At 54.5% G+C, this 25,594-nt stretch overlaps 12 protein-coding genes across 12 annotated transcripts; 7 read left to right on the top strand and 5 right to left on the bottom strand.

The window, feature by feature from the left end:
• Nucleotides 1-30: 30 nt before the first annotated feature.
• Nucleotides 31-2,658, bottom strand: KRP23_8459 (uncharacterized protein; the record flags this gene model as incomplete). The annotated part of the gene is made up of 1 exon (XM_067893901.1): nt 31-2,658. One exon carries the CDS (start codon nt 2,656-2,658, stop codon nt 31-33), a length of 2,628 nt encoding a protein of 875 aa, XP_067743387.1.
• Nucleotides 2,659-3,932: 1,274 nt separating this feature from the next.
• KRP23_8458 (Importin-9) lies at nt 3,933-7,244 on the top strand (the record flags this gene model as incomplete). Its single annotated transcript, XM_067893900.1, has 3 exons — nt 3,933-6,873; nt 6,937-7,052; nt 7,122-7,244. The coding sequence occupies 3 exons, from the start codon at nt 3,933-3,935 to the stop codon at nt 7,242-7,244; spliced, it is 3,180 nt and encodes a 1,059-aa protein (XP_067743386.1).
• An 82-nt stretch (nt 7,245-7,326) lies between these two features.
• KRP23_8457 (uncharacterized protein) lies at nt 7,327-8,950 on the bottom strand (the record flags this gene model as incomplete). The annotated part of the gene is made up of 3 exons (XM_067893899.1): nt 7,327-7,820; nt 7,895-8,779; nt 8,857-8,950. The coding sequence occupies 3 exons, from the start codon at nt 8,948-8,950 to the stop codon at nt 7,327-7,329; spliced, it is 1,473 nt and encodes a 490-aa protein (XP_067743385.1).
• A 307-nt stretch (nt 8,951-9,257) lies between these two features.
• Nucleotides 9,258-9,719, bottom strand: KRP23_8456 (uncharacterized protein; the record flags this gene model as incomplete). The annotated part of the gene is made up of 1 exon (XM_067893898.1): nt 9,258-9,719. One exon carries the CDS (start codon nt 9,717-9,719, stop codon nt 9,258-9,260), a length of 462 nt encoding a protein of 153 aa, XP_067743384.1.
• Nucleotides 9,720-10,880: 1,161 nt separating this feature from the next.
• Nucleotides 10,881-11,576, top strand: KRP23_8455 (uncharacterized protein; the record flags this gene model as incomplete). The annotated part of the gene is made up of 1 exon (XM_067893897.1): nt 10,881-11,576. One exon carries the CDS (start codon nt 10,881-10,883, stop codon nt 11,574-11,576), a length of 696 nt encoding a protein of 231 aa, XP_067743383.1.
• A 1,365-nt stretch (nt 11,577-12,941) lies between these two features.
• KRP23_8454 (Dynactin subunit 5) lies at nt 12,942-13,780 on the top strand (the record flags this gene model as incomplete). The annotated part of the gene is made up of 5 exons (XM_067893896.1): nt 12,942-13,070; nt 13,138-13,253; nt 13,323-13,437; nt 13,510-13,612; nt 13,686-13,780. The coding sequence occupies 5 exons, from the start codon at nt 12,942-12,944 to the stop codon at nt 13,778-13,780; spliced, it is 558 nt and encodes a 185-aa protein (XP_067743382.1).
• A 1,766-nt stretch (nt 13,781-15,546) lies between these two features.
• KRP23_8453 (Manganese-dependent ADP-ribose/CDP-alcohol diphosphatase) lies at nt 15,547-16,572 on the top strand (the record flags this gene model as incomplete). Its single annotated transcript, XM_067893895.1, has 1 exon — nt 15,547-16,572. One exon carries the CDS (start codon nt 15,547-15,549, stop codon nt 16,570-16,572), a length of 1,026 nt encoding a protein of 341 aa, XP_067743381.1.
• A 426-nt stretch (nt 16,573-16,998) lies between these two features.
• Nucleotides 16,999-17,398, bottom strand: KRP23_8452 (uncharacterized protein; the record flags this gene model as incomplete). Its single annotated transcript, XM_067893894.1, has 2 exons — nt 16,999-17,036; nt 17,113-17,398. The coding sequence occupies 2 exons, from the start codon at nt 17,396-17,398 to the stop codon at nt 16,999-17,001; spliced, it is 324 nt and encodes a 107-aa protein (XP_067743380.1).
• A 132-nt stretch (nt 17,399-17,530) lies between these two features.
• Nucleotides 17,531-18,986, top strand: KRP23_8451 (uncharacterized protein; the record flags this gene model as incomplete). The annotated part of the gene is made up of 2 exons (XM_067893892.1): nt 17,531-17,947; nt 18,912-18,986. 2 exons carry the CDS (start codon nt 17,531-17,533, stop codon nt 18,984-18,986), a joined length of 492 nt encoding a protein of 163 aa, XP_067743379.1.
• A 1,813-nt stretch (nt 18,987-20,799) lies between these two features.
• On the top strand, nt 20,800-22,078 carry KRP23_8450 (putative E3 ubiquitin-protein ligase UBR7; the record flags this gene model as incomplete). Its single annotated transcript, XM_067893891.1, has 2 exons — nt 20,800-21,178; nt 21,252-22,078. 2 exons carry the CDS (start codon nt 20,800-20,802, stop codon nt 22,076-22,078), a joined length of 1,206 nt encoding a protein of 401 aa, XP_067743378.1.
• A 134-nt stretch (nt 22,079-22,212) lies between these two features.
• KRP23_8449 (2,4-dienoyl-CoA reductase [(2E)-enoyl-CoA-producing]) lies at nt 22,213-24,515 on the bottom strand (the record flags this gene model as incomplete). The annotated part of the gene is made up of 4 exons (XM_067893890.1): nt 22,213-23,207; nt 23,270-23,470; nt 23,536-24,311; nt 24,376-24,515. The coding sequence occupies 4 exons, from the start codon at nt 24,513-24,515 to the stop codon at nt 22,213-22,215; spliced, it is 2,112 nt and encodes a 703-aa protein (XP_067743377.1).
• A 254-nt stretch (nt 24,516-24,769) lies between these two features.
• Nucleotides 24,770-25,519, top strand: KRP23_8448 (uncharacterized protein; the record flags this gene model as incomplete). Its single annotated transcript, XM_067893889.1, has 1 exon — nt 24,770-25,519. One exon carries the CDS (start codon nt 24,770-24,772, stop codon nt 25,517-25,519), a length of 750 nt encoding a protein of 249 aa, XP_067743376.1.
• Nucleotides 25,520-25,594: the final 75 nt, after the last annotated feature.

The raw sequence follows: 25,594 nt of genomic DNA, 5'->3' as shown, positions 1-25,594 counted from the left end.
TAGTACGTACATTTTGATTATAGGATTAGCTTAGATTGGCAGACACTTGGTTTCCCAAATACGATTGCCTACATACTGCAACCGATAGGATGTGTAGCGTAGTGAAATGCCCTGGAACAGGAACGCCAGGTGACAATCCTTTTCCAGCATCTCTGCGAAGCTCGCGCGATTCAGCACGTACACCACACTGCGCTTCGTCGCAACAAGGGACGTCTTACGCTTCTCCCCTGTCAGGAAGCACATCTCGCCCACGACTGATCCCACCGACACTACTTCAGTCGTACCAGCTTCCTCCTCGACCACAGCGGTAAGCGATCCATCGACTAGCAGCAACGCACGGTCTGGCGTATCGCCTTGCCTCCATACTACTTCGTCCTTCTCGATTTCTTGGATGTGGAAATAGTCGAGCAAGCGCTGCTGCACGGAAAGTGGTTGATCTGGCATGAACCTCCGCAGGTTGCGCAAATGCGTAAACTCGTCTTCGTCTGCAGCGCATGTGCTCGCAGGAGAACCATCCTTCTCGACGCCGTTCTTCCCTAGGATGTCATTCTCGCACCACTCGAGCGCGCTATCCAAATCCGAGGCAATGTGCAGCATGCGGTTGTCTCCGAAAAGCTCGATGAGGTGCTCGGTAAATTTTTCGTATGCAGGCGGCACGGCGGCGAACACAATCTTGCAGTTGTGTGCATCGCACGCATACTTGATCTTGGTGAGGCGATCCGCTGCAGAGGAGTCCAAACCCACCACCAACGTAAAGTCAAGCACAAGCCAGTGAATATCGGGTCTTGGTCGAATATCGTCACTGAGCACACTCTCGAGTGGGGACTCCACCCCACTACTAGTGCAACTAGAACCATCTTCGAAGAGCTCGCGCACGTAGTCGCTAAGCTGGTTGATGTTGCCGAAGAAAAGGTGCCCCTTTAACTGCACGACGTGAATGTTACGGCACTCACGGTCGAGCATATCCAACTCGTCCGTCGTCCGCCACGTGTGACTGCGTAGCGTGGCTGCACTCATGCTTCCTCGGATCGGAGCATTGGTCGGCGTGCGCGCGCTCTGCATCACGAACGTCATGCACGCAAGCAAGGCGCCGACAGCTAGACCTTGGTTCATGCCCCAGAATGTCATGGTTCCAGCGATGGCCCACACGGTGCCGAGCTCCAAAGCATCCAACTGGTCGTACGTATCAATGAGGGCTTCTTTGAGCAGATCCCAACCAAGATGCATCATGACGCAGCCTGCCATACAGCGCGGGATGTAGGAAACTGCGTTGGGTCCCACGAAGAAGAAGAACATCATAATGAGACCGATGACGAAGCCGCTCTTGCGACCACCCCCACCGCACTTGTAGTACAGGGCCGACGTCGAGTAGCAGAGATAGTTCTGCACCGTGCCGCAGAAACCACTCAGAGTGTTGGAGATGCCGTGTGCGACGAGCTCGTCGTTGATATCCACCTCCTTGTCGGTAGTGAGACTCAACGACGGGATATTAATCGGCACGTGCATGAGCGAGAAGAACGTGAGTCCGATGATCGTGCCGAGTTGCTTGGGAATGACATGCCAGGCTACGAGCGAGAAGTCATACTGCTCCCACATGGAGTAGAAAGGTACATGTGGCGCGCGGTCAAAGAACCACCCGTGCTCACGGGCCGTTTCCGATGAAATGCCAAGCAGCAGCAACAGCACGTAGAACAACGGCGGGATGGATACGAAGAAAAGTGGGGGGAACAGTGGCGTCGTGATGTGGCGCGTCAGCACAAATAGTGTGAGCGCCAGAAGTGCCGAGCTCACCCACAGCCACACGATCTGCTCGTCGAAAAGCTGCTTCACGCCGTCCCACGTCCACACGAAAGCTTGACCTGTTGCGTTTTCAATACCGCTCTGAAGCACGAAGGCGCCAATGCCACCCACCGCCCCCACGATAATATGCTTGGGGAAAAGGTAGACAATATTGCCGAGCTTCCAGTGTCCCAGCACGAAGAACAACGCGCCGCACACGACCGACGAGAAGGCGTATGCTACCATGATCGTGGGCAGCACGCTCGGGTTCGCAGGCCCGAGCTCCTGGATAATGGCCATAGAGATCGTGTGCATGAACGGCACGTTCTCCACCATCATCTGGCAAATGGCTCCGTCAAAGTTGCTGAGCGCCACGAACGTGAACTGGCAGATCGTGGACGACAGCAGGAACATCTGAATGCCCAGCGCGCGCGGCACGGGGATGTCGTCCCACTCGACGGGGAAGAAGGACAGGCCAAAGGGTACGCAGATCATCAAGTTGACGAGCACAGCGATGGCGACGCAGGGCGTGGCCTGCAGCACGTCCGTTACGCCTCGCTCCCAGCCGTTGAGCGGATCGCCGACGTCCGCGTGGGAGCCCCACGACTCCATGGACACCCGCGTGGCTCCGTACGGTGAGTAGCAGCGTGGGGACGAGGCGTTGGGCGCCGTGATCGGCAGCGTCTCATTGGCTGGGGACTGCATGGCGGCCGGCTGCTTGGTGAAGTGCAGCGAGTTGCCGCCGGCGTCGCGGCGTAGCGGCGGCGGCTCGAAGACCATGTGGGACGGCGCGTGGGTGGGCGTGGGCGCGCTGCGACGCGGCGAGCGCAGGCGCGGGGACAGCAGCAGTTGGCGCTCGTCGTCATGCAGTGGCTCCATTGTGTGACGATGCACGTCGCTTGGGGGCTTGATGTCTAGCGAGCAGGTTGGCGAGTGAGCAGCGGCGGGTGATGTGCATTTTGTTGTGACGTACGTGACGACCCATTTTCAGCGAATGAGAGTGCGCGATGGGGGCATTGACCAATCGTTTGCGAGCGGAGCTATGTTTAGGCTTTGCTTCAGAAGGACTCGGAAGGCGATGCCCATCACCCTGTACCTCCGTTGCAGGCATTTCGATGCCTCGACTTGGCTCGAGTTTACCTTCCCGCCGTTCGGCGACTCAAGAATGCAAGCAATGACCAAGGAGGTCATCCCGCCGCTGCACCGCTAGCATTTTCATTGCCGATTGCTTGGCTTTAATTTCACCACTTGAGGCGACGTCCCTTGCGTTGAAGTTTCGAACGTCCTCAGGTCTCCAATGATCAAGCAATGACAAGCAATGACAACCGCGGCGTCAGTTTGGCGATATCATGAGCCATCTCGACAAGCCGCATTGCGATAGGCATTTACTTCAAGTAACTCAGAGACGATTACAACAATAATTAATGCACATGCACTGGGCGAATATTGGTTGCATTACAGACAGCGGTGGTTGGGCGTCCCAGCCTCGGGAAAACCGAGCAGGCTGGGCGAAATCTGCGGTGGATTATTTAAGAGGAAGCCGCCGCCCGCCAATTGCCTTCGCTGCAGTTGCCAACGTGGAGGTCATGTTGCAGCGGCACAAGAAACGAACCTCGCACCGGCAAGAAACGCGTCGACAATCGATCTGGTGGCGGCGGCGGCGAGATCGCGATCATCGTCGACGGACAGCCGTTTGTCACGTCACATTTTGCCGCCAGTTTGACTGTAGACGTAGAAGATCCCCGGACCAGCTTGCTGTGCCAGCGCTCTTTTTCACGAGAGGGCCCCGCGGGACGCTAGAGTCTGGACACCAGATCACTGGTGGACATTCGCAGTTCGCTCGAGCTTTCCAACGCTGCCAGCCGCGCTCCAAAGATACTTCAGCTGCTGGAGTTAATCATCAACATAACAGTAGAAATCTAAACGCAGTTATTGTGCTTGTGCTCGCTACTACGTGTACATGCATATGGATAGAAGCACGATACCCTGGCTAGCTTCGATCGCCCCACATTGGCCCTTGCTTGTCAAATTGACACTGAGTATGTGTGCACGTTGACTCGCTTCCACTATACCTTCCCACATGGATACACTTTCCCCTCTGACCATCACTCCATTCGTCAAACGCGCGGAGACTCAAAGACACTCAGGGACGAATGGAGCTGGTGCAGCTACTGGAGGGCAGCCTGTCAGCGGCCTCGGACGTGCGCGCGCAGAGCGAGGCTCAGCTTACGGAGCTGCTGCGCACGCCGGGTTTCGCGCTGCAGCTGGGCGAGTTCCTCTTCTCGGCGGAGGCATCTGAGGCGCAGCGGCAGCTGTCGGCGTTGCTGCTCAAGAAGCTCGTGACGTCCCACTGGGCGCCCAGCGAGCAGGAGCAGCAGCCAGCGTACGCTGTACCCGAGCAGGAGAAGACGCAGGTGAAGCAGGCACTAGTGTTGGCGCTGCAGCAGCGACTGGAGCTCTTCGCGGGCAGCAAGCTGCAGACGGCGCTGTGCCTCATCCTCACGGCCATCTTCGAGCGCGACTGGCCCGACCAATGGGTCGAGATCTTGCCCGCCGTCATGGCCATGATCTCGGGCCAGGACAAGCTGCGCATCGACTTTGCCGTGCGCTTCCTGTCGCTCGCGGGCGGCCACTTCTCGAGCGATAACTGCTGCGAGCTCGTGGCGTCCGTGTTCCCGCACTTGCGCCGCGTATTCGTGCTGTCCAGCGAGTTTCCGGCCGGCACACGGTCCAGGATCGTGCGCATCGTGCAGAGCAGCCTGCTTATGGTGGGGATGGAGGCGCAGGTCGGCAACGGCGCGGCGGCGCAACTGCTGCATGAGAACACGACGCAGTGGATCTCACTGTTCCTGGAGCAGCTCGCGTTGCCCGTGCAGAGCGTCAAGGACTACGCGGTCAAGATCCAGATCTTGACGACGCTCGCGAGCTTCGTGCGCGAGTGGCCCAAGGAAATGACGGACCTGATGCCGCAGATCATGCCTCAGGTGTACGGCCTCATGGTGAATGATGCCGAGGGGTACGAGCGCGAGGTGGTGCTCAGTGCCTCGGAGGAGGAGGAGGGCTACGATAGTGACGGAGAGGGCGCGTTGATCGGCCGAAGTGCCATGATCGTCGCGGCCTTTGAGTTCGTGCGCGGAGCCATCCAGGCCCCGACCAAGACGACCCGCCAGCTCATTGTCGGCGGACTGGCCGACTTTGTGTTCGTCATGATCGGATACATGCAAATTACGGTGAGTCAGATGGAGTCGTGGCAGGAGGACCCCAACAAGTACGTGGCGGACGAGGACGACGAGAGCCTCGCGTTTAGCGTGCGTAATGCTGCAACGGACCTCCTCACGGAGTTGGAGGCGGTGCTCGGACGAAAGGCTGTGGTGGCTACTCTTGATGCGGCCCAGCGGCGCCTGAAGGCAGATAACCCAAACAATTGGCGTCTCCAGGAAGCGGCGTTGCTGGTCGTAGGATCTGTGGCTGCATCGACACTCGATGCCATCAGCAAAAATGCTGCCGACATTTCCCAGTTGCTGGACCTTTCGGCGTTCTTGCAGACTTTGTTCAAGGTGATGAATGCAGGTAGCCAGGAGATTTATCTGCGTGCGAGAGCGTTGTGGTGTGCGAGTCGTCTTGCCAAGGGAATGAACCAAGAGATGCTGGACGCCTTTCTCCAGGTGGCGATTTCGGGCCTTGAGCAGGGACAGGTTTTGCCTGTGCGCTTGTACGCTTGCCGCGCTATCGGTGCTATTATCCGCAACGACGCAGGCAAGGCACGGCTTCAGGAGGCGGGTGTCGTCATAGTCGATCGGCTGACTAGCCTGGCGGAGCAATCTACGCAGGAAACACTTCATATCGCTCTTGAGACTTTGGTCGTGGTTCTTCAGGAATCGGAAGGTATTTCGCTTGAATCGGCCCAGCGCGTGGTTGTTTGCTTCTTGCACCACTGGAGCCAGAATCTGAACGACCCGCTGATTTCCGAATTGATTGATGGTGCTTTTGGGGCGCTACTTCAGCTTGACAGCGCTGCTATCACGGCAAAGGTGCACGAGCAAGTTTTGCCTGTTATTCGCTCGATGCTCGTCCAGAGTGTGTCTGACCTGGAAGGCGCTGGAAACGGTATTTACACCGCCGGCAGCGCACTTACGATTCTGAAGACGTTGCTCCGTCACTCTTTTGCGTCAAGCGGCACCTTGTCAAGTGGCGGAGGTGACCCGGCTACCCAGCAGCTTGGAGCTCAAGTTGTCCAGCAGACGTTTGAGCCACTCGTGGCGGTTCTCAGTGCTGTGGAAGATGAGAAGGTGCTCAACGCCGGCTCCGAATGCTTGAAGTGGTTTGTGATGTTTGCTGTTGACCCTTTGGCGGCGTACACTACCGCCGCCGGCAACAATGGCATTGACACGACTCTGTCAGTCTCCGCGAAGCTGTTGTCGCCTGCCGTCTCCGATGCAAGTGCCACGTGCGTCGGCGGGTTGATCACTCAGATCTTGTTGAAGCTTGGCCCGAGTCTGCCGACTGCTACCGTGCAATCTATCCTCAGTGCAGTCTGCGCCCGTCTCGCTGCGACAGAGCTCCCGTCGCTCGTGCAGTCGCTGTGCATGGTGTTTGCCCGCCTTGTTCACTCTCACGGCCCTGAAATCCTGAATGTGTTGGAGCAACTGCCACCCCCGGCTGCACCGACAGGCCAGGCCCAGGCTCCGAACATGCTGACTTTTGTCTTCCGCACTTGGATCGAAAAGCAGCAGGACTTTTACGGACTCTACTGCATCAAGGTGACAGTGAGTGCTCTGCTGAAGGTCGTCGAGTGGAATGACCCTCGAATCAATTCCATCACGGTGACCGGAAGCGCAGTGGACTCGGAAACTGCGGATGCCACCGGCATCCAGACCCGATCGAAGGCCCGAAACACTCCTGCGAGCGGCAAAACGCAGTACACTGCAGTGCACTTTTTGACGAAGTTCGTTGTTATTCTTGCGAAGACGATGTCGAACTTGGCGGAGGACGAAGAGGAGTGGGAATCATCGGACGACGACTCATCTGATGGTGAGGGCGGTGACGAAGGCATATCGGGTGCTGGTGCCTCGTCGTCTGTGTTTGCTCCTGCTGGTAAGTTTTATGGTTGATTCGGTGGATGTGCCTTAGCGCAGCTAACGTTAATCGTGCGTACAGATAACTATCTTTCGGACCTTTTGGATGCCGAAGGTGGTGTTGAGGTCCATGACGGCGAAGAACCTGAGGAGGAATTCGAGGCGTACTTTGATCCCCTGAACGAGGTGGACCTGAAGGTAAGCTCCTTGTTTGGTAGCGTTTGTGTTGTCATTTTTAACTCGTCGCATTGTATTTCCTTTTTCCAGGGCGCAATTCCGCAGGCGCTGCAGAATGTCACGGCCCAAGCCAACCTTCTCCAAGCAATCATGCCGGAATTGACGGCTGCGGACAAGGAGGCCCTGGCTACTGTGTCGGCGCTTTCGTCGTAGACTTCAGAGATCCGTGATCTCTTGTGCTGTGGTGTGCGACACCGTTAAAGAAAATCGCACGCTGTTTCTGAATCGTTAACCTCTATGCTTTTGCTTTTTGCTTTGTTTTCTCAGGCGAAGGAGCCCCAACCTGATCCCACCGGATTAGCCGCAGCCTTCGAGTAAGGATGAGCACTGCACCAAGCTCCTTGCCGTCAGGGTCCAGACGTATCTCTTCTAACAAGTATTTCAACCTGTGCAGCTTCATCATGGATACGTTGAAGTCGAGGGTTGCCAGCAAATCAAGCGCCCATAGTGCTTGCTGTCCAATTTCCGTGGGCGTGAATTCGACAACAGCAAGTGAAGCGAGGGATGTAGCTTGTCCTGATGCATCAATAGGTGGCGGTGGTGGTGCCTTCCTGGTTTCCAGAAGTCCCAGCCACTGAGCCGATTCTGGTGCTTTAGCGATCCGCACCAGTCGATCTGCTTCGGCTTTTTCGTCAGCCTTCTTCTCACGGCGCATTTCTCTCGCTTTGAACAGCAATCGGATCGAGCCTTCGATGCCCCCGGTTTGCCCGACCAATTTTGCATTTCGTTCTTGATTTCGAGCAGAAACAGAAGCAATGAAGGTAAGGATGGGGCTTGCAGGCGGACTGTTTTGAAGCACTTACCTTCGATAGCTACGAAGGAAATGAAGCGGCACACGTGGACGTACAAGCTCAAGTACTTGTCGACATCAAAGCGATTGAGCGTATCCGTAACCAAGGTGGCGACAGCGAACGTGTCAAGCTCTCGGAACAGAACCAGTCGTTCATGGTCAACTGGATCTACTGGATCAACGGGCTTACTGCTTGCCTGCTCGTCTGGTTGATTACTTGGACTTGTTGGCTGAGCTGTACGAGTGGGGGATTGAGACGGTGAGTATTGGCGGGCCTGCACGTCTGCAAGTAGCGAGCATATCCGCCGAACACCTGCAAGTTGAACGATGGCGCTGTCATGGCTTTCCTTCATCATCTCAACTACGATAGGAACATTGCTGATGGCGATACGCCGCACCGCATTGTCACCACCATAAACCGCCGAGAAGATGGCTTTGACGTCATTTTTCACGAAGTCATCTAGCGGATTTTCGAGCACTGCCTGGTTGAGCACAGCGGGGCCGCCGGATTCCTCGAGTTGCCTCTTACCGTCTTGGCAAAACATCATCAGACGAAGACAACGAATGCTTGTTCGCAGCACCGCAGTCCGGAAGCGCGGGACTTCATTCGGCGGGACAACGGCAAACTTCGGGAAGGGTGCGTTTTTGCGCCATGGAGGGTCATACCACCGCTTGAAGGTGTCAACGTCGGGGGAGAGTTCTAACTGCCGATAGCTGCGCACAGCGTGCAGCAAGGCCTCAGTCACGGCTGGGCTTTCTGAAAGCAGCTCCACCTCGGTAGACACTTCTTCAAACACTCGTTTATCCGTGATGACAACGTCCATGGAGAGCTCTTCAAGTGGATTGTCGCGGTTGGTACCTTCACCGAGCTCAGCCGCATGAAGGAAATACTGCACCGCTACCAAGTCGAAGGCACCGTGTGAGTTTTAACCCTGTAAAGTACAGCTTCTCTCTATTGCCATCACGTGCACGTACCTGCCAGTACCGGCTCGAGGAACAGTGGATAGTGCTGCACAATCAGGACGTGTGTGTGGATCTCGCCACGCAGCTCGGACACAGCGCCGCCCATATCTTCTCGAGCAACAAAAGCCCCACGACGTAGTGCGACTGCTGGCAGACAAAGGGGCGCTTCCTATCTCGAGCCGCATCAAAGTGACGCAGACAGCAAACTGGACAACAAACACTCGATGCGTCGCAACTTCAGTATTCTTGCATTTTATTCTCCATTCTCCACCTGCTACTGCAGGACGAGCGAGGTCTTTTTCTATGCTTTTCAAATTGTATCACAAGCCGAGCTACAACAGCAGACAACCCGACGTGGCCGAGCCACGTTTCTCGGCTTGTAAGGAAAGAAAAAAGAGGTCGAGGCATCCAGCTTAGGCCTCATCCTTGTGGGCGTACTGCTTCTTGCCGCGTAGTTGCATCTCTCCGATTATCTCGAGGTTCTTCTGCACGGCGTCGGCTGCCCGTTTCTGGAACTTCCACTGGCCGTCGCGCTTGACCACGACGTCCGTCCACGTGACGACCATGACGGGCGCGCACTTCCAGAAGACCGTCGTGTGGCTTGAGACCGAGGCGTTCTCGGCATCCAAGAGCTCCACCACGTGGCCGCTAGGCAGGTGGCGCGTGTCGGCCAGGAACTTGAGCTGCACGAGCTCCTGCAGCGCCGCCTCTATCTCGCTCTTGCCCGTGCAGTTGCCGCCCACGAGCTCCTCAAAGAAGCTCGCGTCCTCCGTGAAGAGCGACAGCAGCGTCTTGACCGACTTGTCGCCGTCCTCGAGCGAGTACGACAGCGCGAACTTGTTCACGAGGTTGATGATCGCCGCCACGTCAGCCATTTTGTGTTTCTGCTTTGGTCTCTTTAGCTTCAATTCCGAAATGAGGGGGATACTGTATGTCGTATCGCATTTTTGCAATTGAACAACCACGTGGGGTCCTATCCCGAATTACAGGTAAGAATTAGAAAACGGAGCGATGTCGTCTACAGCGCTGACAACCGAACGATGCCATCGCCCTACGCCGATGCATGTACATGTACCGACAGCGAGCTGCTTGCTCGGTGCATTTGGCGGAGCGCTGTCTCTGGTGTGTGTGAAAGCTTCACTGCAATGGAGCCCGGACTGAGGGCTTTAAAAATGTCACGAAGACTCGTCTGTAGGCAAGGTGTTCGTGGTGGTGGCGAGAAGCCTGAGTCTTAGCCTCTGCTGGACGCACACTGGCTTTTGTGAAGCACAGCACCTGACTTTCATCGATCCTGCGTCTGCAAGAATGAAAGGTGTGCGGTAGGGAAGTACCTTCGTTGAGCAAGATCTTCATGTGGATCAGGTTTTCAGTCGTGCTGAGTCCAAAGACAATTGACCACAGAGATTGGCGCACGCCTGCACAACCGCTGCTTTCCGTGCAGCATCCGTTGTGTGCACGCTGTAATGCGTTTCCCTTCGAGTTCTCTCCGCGACTGGAGCTGCTCGACGACGGCCTCGCCCCTGGAGTTGGCTTGAAACCCCTGGGAAAACTTCCGCCCCATCACCGCACCGCGCTTTCCTTCAGCCTGTCGAGGCCACGCCTTCAACGGCCAGCCGCACTGTCCATATATGGCTCCGACTCAAGTCCTTGTCAACGTCGGCGTTTTGTTTGAAAAAGGCAAGTCGCTCGAGTTGAAGCGCATGCCGCTAATTCGAGGGCTAAATCGTCGCCATTTTTAGCGGCCCGCGTTCTAAAAAGGAGGCACCTTCCAGCGTGCGACCTCTTGAGCTTCTTCGTGCACTGGGCATTCCCTCATCCTCCTCGGAGCCGCCTCCATCTCCTCCCCACCATCTAACGCGAATTCGGAGTCTCGGTCTGATATCTGAAAAGCCTGAGCTGAGCTTGGAAAGCCGCACTTTGAGTTGCGTGCCGGACACGACGCACCCACTCAGGTATTCTTCCAAATCCGCCTGAATACAAAGATTTTCATTTCTCTAATCCCCGTGCTGTTGATGCCCCCCGCAGCTATCCGCACCATGGCAGCCAAGTCGCACGACGAGAAGCTCATGGAGCTCTGCGCCAACGAGTCCGTCGTGAACGCGCCCCCTCCGACGACCAGCTCGACGTGGAACTTCGTGCAGATGAACATGACGCTGCTCCCCATTGCGCGGCCGCTGCCGGTCAGCGTCACCCACAGGTTCCAGGAAGGAGCGGCTCTTGTGGGGGTCAAACCCTGCACGCCGACCCAGAAACTGCACCGCCGCCTACGTCAGAACACCAGCAACATCAGTCCGAGACGACATGACGTCGATTGCAACAGTGTGCGGGCAGCTACGACCACGTCGCCAACCAGCAGTCGAGGCCTCCCACCGACGCCCAGATCGGCGTGTGGGGCCAAACGGAAGCATTCGGAGACGTGGCACGTCCCTGCCATTGACACATCGATGCCACCGCCGTCGGTTAGTGCCTCCTGGAGGATGCGCAGCCTCAGTGAAGACCTGTACCCCCCAGCTCCACGAAGTGACAGTGGATATTCCAGTGACCCGGCCAGACAAACCCCGTCCGGCTACAGTCCACTACACCGAAGTGCAAGTTTGTCCTCGGGTTGTGCGGCGAAGGGGCGGTACAAGGGCAAGCGGATCCTGGAGCTACAGGACGAAGATCGCCGACTCCACCCGGACGATCGCATCACGGCACCGTCGCCGTCCAAGCGGAGCAAACACGAGCCCTAGTCTACCGGCTGAACTCGCTGACTTTGGCGTGGTGCTGCTATCGCTACATTACATCGCACTGCAAATAGTTTCATGCATCTCCTACTTTATTAACTTGGAACAAGGCCATTATCTATTTTTTTCGTAGACTCTGTGGAGAATGCTTGAGCACAATACGTTTCATGGACGTCGTAGTGCTTGTAACTTCGGTCTTGCTGCTGAAGTATTCTCCACGGACCTCGGTTCTAGCTTTCGATTAGTGATCACCCCCGATTCGGCCTCCGTTGTTTGCCGTTGGCGTGCACAAAGATTTCTTAGAAGCAATGTGAAGAACGTTTCTGACGAGAGCCATCTCTCGTTCGATTACAGGCAAGCTTAGATCGGTTATCGATAGCTTCCCCTACATGTATATCCCCGTGGAGACGCTCCGCGGTCGAAAGTTTCAATTGGCATCGTTGTGACTCAAATCCATGCCGATTTATGATAGGTTCCTGAGAAACTCAAGCTACGAAATACCGTGATATGATGTTCGCAAGAACGGTGCGGTAGTACGAGTAGTGGTCCTTTACAGGTGAGCATCAATAGGAGGATCCCTTGGGTAGACGGATCGAGCGGAAAGTATTGTGGATTCGTCACTACTTGCACAATGTGATTGCTTACATTTGCACGGCTTATTGAGAGTTGTTTACTGTAGATCACGCCACTGAACAATGGACTCTCTTACATGTTTTACAAAAGATTACGAGCAGCTGAAATGTCATTATCTTCTCTACCGAGGTATGGATCGACTTATGAGATAAAAAAGGATAACGAAGAAAAGTAAACGCTCGTGGGAAGCATCGCGTCCAACCTACAAACTTGTTCGGAACAATTGATGGTGTTCTCTCTCTCATGACGTGGCCTGAGATCTCTATACAGGCAATAAAACAAAACTCCTTGGGCTTTACTTGGCAACTTTGTGCCAACAGTTCCAGCTTCCAACAAACCATTTATTCCGTTCGGTACCACTTTTAAAACTGTTGAAAACCAGAAAGGAGTCTCTGTTTAGCACAGCAAGCTTACGACAACAGTCACCCAAATGGAATAGCGTGGGAGCAATGCAGACCAAACCTTTCATTGAGCGCAACCATGTTGAAGCTAAGTTTCGTTTGCAACGATTTGGTATCTGAAATATCTGAAAACGAGCGGGTGCTGGCCCAATTTCCGTTTGACATGCGGCGTTTCTCGGCCACTAGAGATGTTGGCCACGGACAACTAGCAAAGGTGGAGAGAAGGCACCGGATTGCCCACAGCAGCACCGCTTGCTTTTAACTCTACATATTCTGGTCCACACAAAATTTAGTCCTTCTCAATTTTTAGTCGTTGATCTCTTAGCATCGGTAAGAGATGAATCCGTACGTGGAGGCGCCAGAGACGCAGTTCGATCCGGAGACGTACATCCACACGTCCACGGGCAACAAGATCAGCCGCAAGTGCACCCTCTGCGGCGCCCACAACATCCATCTGCGCGGCAAGGTGCGTCAAAGTGCAGCTTAAACCTAGGCTTGTCGCTCTCCTCACATTTTATATTTGATGCCTGCAGACAATTGTGGATTCGGGTGCAATTGTGCGCGCTGACTTGGCCAAAGTGTCGCTCGGGAAGCAGTGCATTATCCGTGAGAAATGCGTCGTGAAACCTCCGACGAGAGTCGTCTCCACGTACGACGCCAAGGTATTCGCGAAGGTTAGGATCTCATAATTAATTATTGTTATTGTTGTGGTATGTAGTGGACTGGCCTTCATCCCAGTGAAAGTGGGGGACTATGTGTACATCGGAGAGGACACAGTGGTGGAAGCTGCGATGATTGGGTCCTACGTGCAGATCGGCAAGAATTGTGTCATTGTGAGTCGGTGTTTTCAAGTTGCATAGTGTTGTGGGCTGTTGTCGCTGATTTTGTGTCACGTGTTTGTGTAGGGCAAGCGTGCTATCGTTCGAGACTGCTGCCGGATTGAAGACAACACCGTTGTGCCTGCTGATGCCGTCATCCCGCCGTTCTCTAGAATTGGCGGCATTCCAGGTATGGAAGAACGATTTGTGATGTTGGAATTCAGTTGTGAAGTTCATTTGCTGATTCGGTTTTGGCTGTACAGGTAAGCTTATTGAAGACATGCCTGAGGCTACACAGGAGCTGTGCACCGGACAGATCAGCCGATACTTTGACAACTTCACTCCGCGAGAAACCTGAGATTCAAGTGTGAAGTGGCAAACTTCCAGATTGGTTTGAATGGTTTGTGCTCTAGCCACCAACTATGTTTCTCCAGTGCTTTCAATGCTACAGCTGGTGCAGTGATTGTTTCACAACCACTTCTTGTTTGCATTGAGTAGGTGAGATCGTTTGTCTGGGCTCGTAGGATGATAGAACGCTGGTCCGGGTACAGTTCCCTTCGGTGCCTTCCCAACTATTCCCTCGGCTCTTGACGTCTTGGACTTGAACACACTAGCAGACCCCTGCTTCTCTGAAAGCTTACCAACCAGCGTTGGGACTTCGTACGTTCCTGGTCCTGTGGTGTATCGATATGTTGACAAGTTACTACCTGAATCGAAACTCTAATATGTTTGACTGATGATGCCTTACCGAGCTCTCCGTCTGTGACGATCTTTCCGGGGAGATGGCCGAAGCGATCAGTGTTTCCTGCATGGAATGATGCACTCGTGTGGGCTTTTGCGACCCAGTCGTACCGAAGCGCGCTTTCTGCGTCTTCGGCATTGTAAGCCCCTGGCCCAGGAGTAAAAGTTGCGTCTGACCCAAGGCGCTTTACTGATGATTTGAATGTCGAGTGGGGAGACCGACTGCCTCGAAGTGATTGACCAAGCTGAATGGGGTTTTCATACTGCCCAGGCGCAGGGACCTCAGTAGAAATATTCCACCCTCTGGATGTCTTCGACGAAAACACAGACTTGGATACGTTATGTGCGTACGCTGACGATGGTTGAGCAGCGTTATATTCTCCAGGTCCTGGTGCAGCGTTTGGACTTTGGTTGTTGCTCCGTTTGGGCTGGAAGCAATGCACGAAATCAGCCGACAAATATTTATTTGTGGTATGCATGACTCTACAGCGCGGTAATACCGACGTACAGTGCTCACAAAGCTGCTCATGCCGTGCTTCCTGTTTTGTGTATTGCGCTCGATTCTTGGTCAACAGATAACGAGATGAGCAGATGAAGAGCGATAAGAGTGGTCCAACGCGAGTGTGAAAGTACCTGTTTGGCTGGTATTGCCCAGGACCTGGAACCACTAATTTGACCTGCACATCGAATCGCTTCGCCTTTGAAACAAACCCCGTACTGTAGCCCAAGCGAGACACCGATCCTGAATCAACTGTCGAGCGCACGAGGCTTGGCGGCTTGTAGTATTGTCCAGGCCCAGGCAGCTCGTTCTGTAACAAAGCCAATCATTGTCACAACTGCATCAACAATTGTTAAACCCACGGCTAGCGCCTTACCTCGCAGTCGCCAAAACGGAGCGTTCTATTGCCGAAGCCATTGCGCTCGTTAGGATCTCGATGTAGAACTGTCTCGTACTTGGATGGAATTGAAGACACTTTCTGCTTGACGAATAGCTCAGATGTAAGCACTTTCCCCCCAATAAATCCACACGTGACAACCATCATACCAGTGTAGTGTCTGGTGGTGGTTGCTTGAGCGCAGCAGCCCCTCGCATGACCGATCCAGTCGTTTTCGTCCCCACTTGTCGAAAGTTTGGCTTCGTTTGCATGTCCTCAGCCGGATACACCGAAGCAGGAAGCTTCATTTTACCAAGTTACCGACCTCAATCACCACTTCTCGACTGCAGGCGAGATCACTCTTTAGCATCTATCGCTCGCTATATATACGCAGATAAATCTCGCTATCCGAATTAGATTGTAGCATTTCCTCCATTGTTGTTTTTCCTCGAGCCAATCAGATAGTGTACCATAGTGAAATAAAGATAAGATTGAGTCGTGGGTTGGAATGGCGTCAGCGCAAGAGACTCCGCTAGTGTCGTTCGGCTTGGTGGCCGATGTGCAGTACGCGGACGTGGAGGACGGGTGGGACTTCCACCACACGTCACAGCGATTCTATCGCAACGCACTCCCGCAATTGCAAGCCACTGTCGCCGAGTGGCTGCGCGTGGCCAAGAGCGAAAGTTCCTCGTCAAAACTGCGCTTTGCTGTGAATTTGGGAGACCTCATCGATGGCAAGAACCGACCTGCTTCCACGTCACGACAAGCGCTGGAGAGCACCAAAGCAGCGTGGGTCCCATTTGAAGATGCCGTGGGGCCAGTGCATCACTTGGTTGGTAACCACGAGCTCTACAACTTCCCTGCAGCGGTCATCAAAAAGGAACTTCTCTACCAACCGCCAACGACGACGGAGGATGCATCGCTGCGTAGCTACTACGACTTCCAAGTACCAGAAGCACCAAAGTTCCGATTCGTAATGCTGGACTGCTACGGGTTGTCGATCCTCGGCCGGGACAAGACGGACTCTGTGTACCAGGAAGCGCTTGCACTGCTGCGCCGCGTGAACCCAAACGAGAACTTCAACTCTCCGACGGGTCTCGTTGGAGAGCAGCGAAGGTTCGTCGCCTTTAATGGAGCAGTGGATCGAAAGCAGATGGGTTGGCTGGAGGAGACGCTCGGCAAGGCTACAACGGCCGAAGAGCATGTGGTGATTTTCACGCACGTTCCGATTCATCCCAGCACGACGCCAGCACCTTCCAGTTTGCTGTGGAACTACCCGGAAATGCTCGAGTTGATTCAACGCTTTGCTTGCGTCCGTGTCGTCTTCTCGGGTCACTCTCATGCCGACGGGTACGTGCACAGCAGAGGCGTGCACTTTGTCGTGAGCGACGCTATTTTGGAATGTGCTCCGTCCGAGACTGCTCATGCTTTGGTGCACGTGTACGATGACAAACTGGTCGTGAAGGGCTACGGCAAGATCCCAACCCGTGAACTGCGCTTCCCCAAAGCAGAAACAGAATCATCTCAAGTGTGAACACCCCCTTGCAAAACGTTAAAACAGCAAGAGAGGCCGGCGCAGATCCGTTTAACCTAGAGAGGCAGCTGAAGTGAGTCTTGTCTGCACTGCTAGAGTTTTGAGAGATAGAGGAACCAGTCAAGAATGACACAACACAGCCACAGCACTTGCGGTCGCGCTCTCATGTTTTGGATTTTGCCTCAGGCGTGGGGGTTCTTATTTACGCGCCGCATCATTTTTCACTCACGAGTTGTGGCTAGCTCGCTAGGCTTCGCTGGCTCCATCTCATCACGCCTCCCTGCTCAGTAAGTTGCCTTCCCGTGACGTCCCTCCCGTCCTTTAAGAAGAAGAAAAGCAGCCGTCCTCCGTCGCCTTTTGTTAAAAAAACTCGGATCTTTGAGTCAGCATCACAAGACGCAGGTGCTAGAAGACCAGAGTGTCCACTTAGTGGTGCTCTTCCTTCTTCTCAGCGAACGCGTGTCCTTCAAAGTAATAACAAAATTAAAGATATCTCGTCAGTCCACAACCAATCTGTCAAACTTGATAAAAGCAACGTACGGTGGTGGCACCAGTACTCGACGGCGACGCCAGCGGCGCCCACGATGAGCATCATGTGCGCGAGTGGCTTGATGCTGCCGTTGTAGATGAAGCGGTTGCCGTAGCCCTGCGCCCAGGCGTTGAACTTGTTGGTGGGCGGGTTGGCCGAGCGCGCGGCGATGCCGGCACGGGCGCGGTCCACGAGGTTGGCGGTGGCGGCGCGCGAGGCCTGGTACTCCTGCGCCAGCTTCTCCGGGTTGGTGTCGGCCAGGCGGCGAATCTCGTCCAGCGTGTACTCTTTGGTCATGGTGGCGGAAGGGGCTTCTCGACTGGTTCTGGCCGTTCAAAGAGACTGAATCGTGCGGCGGGGGAGCCGCCCGCGAATTTCCGTGCCGCGAAATGTTCGTTCGGTGGCGTTAATTTTCCTGCCACCGACTGAATGGCTTCGGACATCAATATGGTGTACCGATTGAGTAACCTCGGCGATCTAGTAAAGGCATCGATGACACCTGACGAAAACTCGACGGCTACCCGGGTGTATGGAGTACTGCTAGGGATCGTACAAGACTTCGTGGTGGTAACGTTCCTCGTGTCGGTGCTCTGTGGTTTCGACGCAGCCATCAATTGCTCGGCATTCTGCAACGATACAGCACCAAACGGATGTCTCGACTGCTTCACGCGAGGCATCCCGTTTCGGTTGAGAGCCAAGCTCGTGGCCAAGCGCATCTTGAGAGCGACTGTGATTTACGTGGTGTGTTTACTGTCCGTGGCGGTGTTTTCAATAGACGTGGTGACTGTGCGCGCGTACCATCATCGGTATAAGTTCGACTGGGTCTATGACAGTGAAGACTTTGCGGTGAGTAAGGCAGCAAAGACCACGATCATTACCCATACGCTGGTTGTCGTGCTGGTCACGCAGGGATTTATAGCTGTGGTTACCACAGTATGGTTCGACGTTGCTCGATGGACCCCGTTGAGATGTGCTACAAGATGGAAAGGCATGAGTTGCCACGGATTGCCGACGGTGACCTCCCGACCCGTTGCCAACTATCTCGTTATGGATTCCGATGACTTCTTCGACTCGAGGGATAACGAAACTCTTAGCGAGTTTTTCGACTCCAATAATCGTCCAATACGTGGTACCCAGCCGCCGCAGCCACGCGCAATTCTCTCAGACGACAGACGCGATCTACCGACCCCGAACTGGAAGCTTGCAGTTTCGGACTTGCCCTCGCGGTTGCAATTTTCCTTATCGTCCCGCTCCTCGTACTGCTGATTACAAGTTGTTGCTCTGCAGCTGTGGCCAGCATTGCGCTCAACGCCAGTCTAAACGAGCCGATTCGCGGTATTACTACGCTCTCGCTCATACCCAGCTGATAGTGCGCTTCTAATCAGTTGGGCCGCCTCTGTCTTGTGTACACTAGAATATTTAAGCGCGTAGGCAATGAACAGCACGTTATCTTTCATCGGGAGCGATAGGGTGGTGCCGTCCATTGCTGATGTCCCTCATGAGATACGGTGCTGGCGTCGAACATGTACACTGTCCCTCCCTCGGTCGCGTGCCCTTAATTAATGCCTGAAGTCGCTGCCTATTTTAATCAGGCTCCTCCACCTGCCCAACATCCGAGGCGATGTGAATACACGCAACACTCTAGGTTAGGAGGGTAACACATGGTCATCTATAGTAGATGCATACTCTGCATCATTACAGAGAGTACCGCCGTCGCATCGCGCTCCTATCATGAGATTATCTTGGGCTCTGAAGGACCACCATTGTCCTTAGTCAGAAAATGAGTTTATGGACCTGGGTGCTCCAGCAGAAGGAAGGCGTTGCCGACCAGAACCCATACTGCATGCTTCACCTCATCCAGGAAATCGTCGTAGTCCGGCTCTGAGCGCTCCGTGCGGGCTGCTGCAAGCTGCGCCAGCAAAACCTCGTCCTTGAGCAATGCTCAATGAGCATTGCCGTCTTTAATCTCGCCCATCTTCCGAGATACAGTGTTCAGAAGAGTCTTGGCCTTTCGTTCGGGCATGCAACATCGACGCTCATGTGCGTGAGCGCAGCCACAAACGACTCGCAGGCGCGCGACACGCTGGCGAAGATCTCCTCCACCAATTGCGACGCGTTCACTTGGTTCTTGATGAAGAAGCACGTGCACCCACCACGGTCAAACACGTCACGTTCAACCACATCATACACATTAACAACGTTCTCGTCCTGCTCTCCCGGGGGGTTCATTTTCGTTTCTTCCTCGTCGTCGTCCTCCTCTCCCGGGTGATACATCGTTTCGTCTAGGGTTTCCCCAAAGTACACGAAGCTAGCAGAATTCTTCGAGGCCCATGGAAGCACCCGTCCTTCTTCCCAGAGCAGCTCGAACTCACGCTTGATAGGGATCAAGATGCGCCTGACCCGTGCGCCTCTCAAAGATCTCTCTGCGTGGCGGGCTCCATCGATCGCGACCGTGCTGTAGTTGCCCGTGCCTTGTAAAATAAACTGCCGGTCCGGAAAACACGCTGCTTCGCTTGACGCTACAGATGAAAATTACCGCGGCTCTATCTATCTCAACTTTCCAGTTGTTTTGCACGGCAAAAGACCACATGTGTTCGTCAAACTCAACGGCGTGTGCTCCAACAATAGGACCACGCAATACAACAGTATGTTCCCAATTCAACGTCATTCCCCCCACACTCCAATTGCAGCTTCCCATCGTCAACACGGTTCCATCGATAATCGCTACCTTCCAGTGCATGAGTTTGGGGCCTGCGTGATATACGTTGACCCCGTTTTCAACCAGTTTTTTTTATCATTGCTGAGCTTTTCTCGGTGACTTTTGTGCCCGATCAACGAGAACACGAACCGTGACACGCTGGGAGGCACGGATGATAGCGTCGGTCAGTTCCGGATGCGACAAGATGAACATAGCGATATCTACGGAGGTCTCTGCGCCGTCGAGCAAATCAATGAGCTTCTGAGGTGCAGCTTCGTCGCGAGAAAACCAGTAGTCTACAACTGCAGTTTGTGACTTCTCTGCTGGGGTTAGTCGCGGACGGCGTTTCTTGGGGCAGCGGGCTTTGCGTCCTGTTGGGATTCGGCACGACGCGTCGCGAAGCAGTGTACATTTGACGTGCTAGGAAAAACGGAAGTGGAACGTGTTATTTTATATATTAACTGTACGAGAACCACAGCCTCTCCATAGCTTATAATAAAGGAAAAAAACAAATGTGAAATAATAATGGCTCGGAAAGGCCGATCCTCGACGCAGCTGTTTAAATGGCTCGGAATGTCGCAAAGTGGGCAACTGATCCTCGAGTCGAGGATAAGTTGCCCACTTTCGAATTCCCGAGCCAATTAATACAGCAAAATCCGAAAAGTGGGCAAAATTTCGACGCGTCTACCGCCACCACCTGGAGGGTGGCAATAGTTACTGTACCTGGGTACTATGGCCGCCCGGGGCAAAAAATTTACATCGTCTACCGCCACCACCTGGACGGTGTGGCGCACGTAAAACAAATACACCACGTTGATGCCTGGACCACACAAATGTAGGTGTTTTATTCACTTTTTCAGATTTAAAATCTGGATCACTCTAAATTTAGATTAGAATTCATTCATACTTTAGCCCACAAACCATTCTAATTTTAGAATATCCCGTCTAATTTTGGACACGCTTTTTTTAGAGCAGCTTGACTTTCACTTTTTGATCCATCATGGACGCTACGACGCCTGCGACGGAAGCTGCGCAAATGACGGGGGTGAAACGAGACCGCGAAGAAGAACAGCAGAATGGAGAGGAGGAGGAGGTGGTGACGCTCTCGGAGGTGCTCAAACACAATGAGCAGATGACGGAGACGGCGGACGCGGTGCTGGGCGACGCCAGTGACACGCACTGCAGCTACCCGATGGGCTCCCTGCGCCAGGCAGTCTACGCCTGCATAACGTGCACTCCGGACGCCTTGGAGAAGCCCGAGGCCCGGGCGGGCGTATGTCTCGCCTGCACGTACAACTGCCATCAGGACCACGAGCTCATGGAGCTCTACACCAAGCGCGGGTTCCGCTGCGACTGCGGCAATGCAAAGTTCCCAACAAGTGGGTGGTTGACAAGTGTGCTGCGTGAAATTGTCATGTTACTAAATGTGCTTTGGGTTATTTGTTGCTGTAGCGAACCCATGCAAACTGGAAGCAGACAAGGCGCCGACCAACCCACGCAACACGTACTCGCAGAACTATGGAGGACTGTACTGCAATTGCCACCGCCCGTACCCGGACCCGGAGCGGACGACGTCGGAGGTCATGGTGCAGTGTGTCATCTGTGAGGACTGGCTGCACGAGGAGCACATTTCCAGTGGTGTGGAAGAGAAATGTGCAAGCAGCGAGGCTGCTGGTGAGGGGCCAGTTGAGACGGAGCAGTCTGCGGAGGATGACTTGGGAAACACAGTCTCGCCTGAAAGCTTCGACGAACTCATCTGTCTCGAGTGCATGAACAAGCACCCGTTCCTCTTGGCGTACACTGTGGAGAGTCCGGACGCGGAGGAAGGAGATGCCTCCGAGAAAGAGCAGACAGACACAGTTGAGTGTGTGCTTAAGGCCAAGCAGAAGCAACTGGAGACGGACGGTACAACAGCTCTGCGGCCTACTTTCTGGTCAAGTGAATGGCGCAATGAGCTGTGTCATTGCTCATCGTGCGTCGCACTGTTCGAAAAGCATGGCATCGCGTTCCTCTTGGACCCCGAGGACTCCTTGCACGTATACGAAGCCAGCGCAAGAGAGAAGAAAACTGCTTCTGACGAGGAAGTTGCCCAACGTGCGTTTGCTAACAAACTTACGCACGAGCAGCAAGTTGAAGTTGCCATGGGCTACAGCCTCATGAAAAACAATCTGCAGCAGTATCTCGCAGGGTTCGCAGCTGCAGGCAAGACGGTGCGCAAAGAGGACATCCAGCATTTCTTTGACGAGCTGAGCCAAGCCAAACGGCAAAAAACCGAGTGAAGTGGGCCGCCAGCCAAAGAGGAGCAGATAAAGGCTTCATGCAGCTGTCGCCATACTTTCCTTTGAACGTGATTCATAATAACGACTACCTCGAAGTACTATAAAATCCACGACCCAGCTCCTAGGCGTGTTGTTTACTTTTGGAACTTGCCCAGGAACTCGAAAACCTTCGCCGACAGAGTAGGCTCCGCTTCCAGTGGGTCTCCAGGTTTGGCAGTCTCAATCTTAGCGGCCAGACGGGCACCCTGGTCAATTGCACGCTTTGCATCCAGCTCGCCAGCCTCGTCAGCGCCGCCGATACGGAAGACCGTGACGCCCTTCTCCTGAAGCGGCTTCTCGAGCTCGCGTAGTGGCACTTGACCAGCGCAAACAATCACATTATCCACATCCAGCACGTGCTTCTTGCCCTTCTTATCAGTGTAGTGCAGTCCTGCACCGTCAACCTTGTCGTACGACACGCCACCGATCATCTTCACATCGCGGTGCTTCAGTGATAACCTGTGGATCCAACCCGTTGTCTTTCCCAGATCCTTGCCGTGCTTTGTGGACTTTCGCTGCATCAGGTAGACCTCACGCGGTGGTGGTGGGATACTGGATTTGATGCCAGCAACGCCTCCGCGCACCGAATTGGTGGTGTCGATGCCCCACTCACGAGCAAAGGCATCCACGCTCGAGCTCGTAGACTCGCCCACGTGAGTGATAAACTCGGCCACGTCAAATCCGATGCCGCCGGCACCGATGATCGCCACCTTCTTTCCAACGGGAGCTTTTTTCTTGAGAACGTCAATGTAGCTCAGCACCTTTGGGTGGTCCGCACCAGGGATCTTGAGTGCGCGCGGCAGTACGCCCGTTGAGATGACCACCTTGTCAAACGCCCCCGACGCCAAATCCGCAACTCCCACACGCTGTCCAAGTTTCACGTTTACGCCCTTCAGCTTTAGCTGCTTTTCAAAGTAGCGGAGCGTCTCGTAGAACTCCTCCTTGCCCGGAATGGTCTTCGCCATATTAAACTGGCCACCAATAGCCTCTGCCTGGTCGAACAAGGTCACCTCGTGGCCTCGCATTGCTGCTGCAGTTGAAAATGACAAGCCGGCTGGTCCAGCGCCCACCACCGCCACACGCTGTACATCTGCACAGTGAAGAGTAAATTAGAAATGACTTGTAGCAAGATCCGATGAGTAAATGACGCACCATCCGTTGGCGTGTAGTTCAACAAGGTTTCGTAGCCCGAGCGGGGGTTCACAAGGCAACTGGCCGTGATGCCCTTGAACGTGTGATCCAGACACGCCTGGTTGCAGCCAATGCACGTGTTGATTTCGTCCACTCGCCCTTCTTCCGTCTTCAGCACAAACTCTGGGTCGGCAAGGAAGGGTCGTGCCATCGATACCATGTCTGTAGACCAGCATTAGGCACGTTAGACTTTCAACTACCAACAAGTCCTTTCAAGATCAACTTACCTGCGCGTCCTTCGGCGATAATTTGCTCGGCCACATCGGGCATGTTGATCCGGTTCGTCGTAATAAGCGGGATGGAGATCTCACCCTTCATCTTCTGGGTAACCCACGAAAACCCGCCGCGCGGTACGCTCGTCGCGATCGTCGGGATGCGGGCCTCATGCCAGCCAATACCCGTGTTGATGATCGTCGCGCCCGCAGCCTCGATCTGCTTGGCGAGCAGGACAATCTCATCCCACGTGCTTCCCTTCTCGACCAGATCCAGCATCGACAAACGGAAGATGATGATGAAGTCTTTGCCTACTGCTGCACGCACCGCCTTGACAATTTCCACGGGGAAGCGAATGCGGTTCTCGTACGGCCCACCCCACTGGTCCTTACGTTTGTTGGTGTGCTCCACAATGAACTGGTTGATCAGGTAGCCCTCAGACCCCATGATCTCCACTCCATCATAACCTGCTTCACGTGCACGTGCCGCGCAACTGGCATAGTCCCGAATCGTGCTCTCCACTGCAGAGCTCGACAGTTCGCGTGGAGTGAACCAGCCGATGGGTGCCTTGATAGGGGACGGTGCCACATTGAACGGGTGGTAGCCGTAACGTCCGCTGTGCAAGATCTGCATGGCAATCTTGCCGTCGTTGTCGTGCACGGCCTTTGTCACTTCCTTGTGCGCGTTCACCTCGCCCTGCGTGGTCAGTTTGGCTGCCAACGGACTCACTCGTCCAGCTCGATTGGGTGCTATGCCTCCGGTCACAATAAGACCCACATTGCCCTTCGCTCTGCACAATTTGCATTAAAATGGTTAGATATGCCGGCTCGCAACGAGGGTATGACACATCGGACCTTTCGGCGAAAAAGGCGGCGAGACGCGTGAGCGACTTGCCCTCCTCCAGCCCCGTGTGCATGGAGCCCATGAGCACGCGGTTCTTGAGCTGTGTGAAGCCCAGGTCCAGCGGCTGCAGCAGGTGCGCGTACTTGCTCATGATCAATGAGCGGTTTGTCGAGTGGTTTCTGAAGTCGATTCCGATGGTCCAGCCCACGTCAGAACCTGACGTGAGGTTGAAGTGGTCACTAACCGAGCACGTCACTCAACTGGAACATTTTAATACACAATATAAGCCAATCACGGGGATCGGAATGTATTACAGTACTGGAAAATAATACGGTAAGAAGTGCGCGCCAATCGCGTTGACTGGCGACGCTTGAAAGGCACTAGACGACTTGACACACAGACAGGATGGTGTTCTTTGTGTGCGAGGGCTGCAATGAGACGCTCAAGAAGAACAAGGTGGACGCGCACGCCGGGCGCTGCCGCAACTGCTGGGCCGTGAGCTGCGTGGACTGCAGCGTCGTGTTCGAGGGCAACGACTACGCGGCGCACACGAGCTGCATCTCGGAGGCCGAGAAGTACGAGAAGAGTCTGTTCCAGGGCGACAAGAGCAAGAGCAAGAGCGGCAAGAAGCAGACGCCGCAGGAGCGCTGGATGGACGTCGTGCAGTCTGCCACGTGCCCCGAGGACCGCAAGGTGCAGGACGTGCTCACGCGCGTCGCTGGCTACGACAACGTGCCCCGCAAAAAGAACAAGTTCGTCAACTTCGTCACTAACAGCCTCGCGCTGCGCGACGCGACGCTTGTTGAACGCGCCTGGACCATCTACGAGACGGCCTTCAAGGCCTCAGCTCCGGCTGAGAACGAGGAGAATGCGAGCAAGAAGCGGCCAGTGGAGACGGAGACGGACGAGGTTGCTACTGCTAGTAAGAAGACCAAGACAGAGGACAAGCCGATCAAGTGGAGTAAACTGATCAAGTCGGCGCTGAAGAGCGCTGGAAAGGAGCTGGAGATGGGCACGCTGCGTGAGCAGGTCCTCAAACAGATTCAGGAGAAGCAACTGTCCTCCAAGAGCGAGAAAGTGCTCAAGAAAGAGTTCAAGGCTGCGATCGATGAGAGCGACAAGTTTGCCGTTGTTGAAATCGTTCGTCTGCAGTAAATAACATAGAGAGTTTTGGGCTAAAGCACTGCACACTGGCGCAATTGTCAACTGATACATTCTTCACTGCATTGG

Source organism: Phytophthora ramorum (assembly GCF_020800215.1).
Source record: "Phytophthora ramorum isolate Pr-102 chromosome Unknown Phyram_PR-102_s0007, whole genome shotgun sequence".
NCBI classification, from domain to species: Eukaryota; Oomycota; class Peronosporomycetes; order Peronosporales; family Peronosporaceae; genus Phytophthora; species Phytophthora ramorum.
The sequence above is the reverse complement of the archived record's forward strand: the minus strand, read 5'-3'. Positions and strand labels throughout refer to the sequence as shown.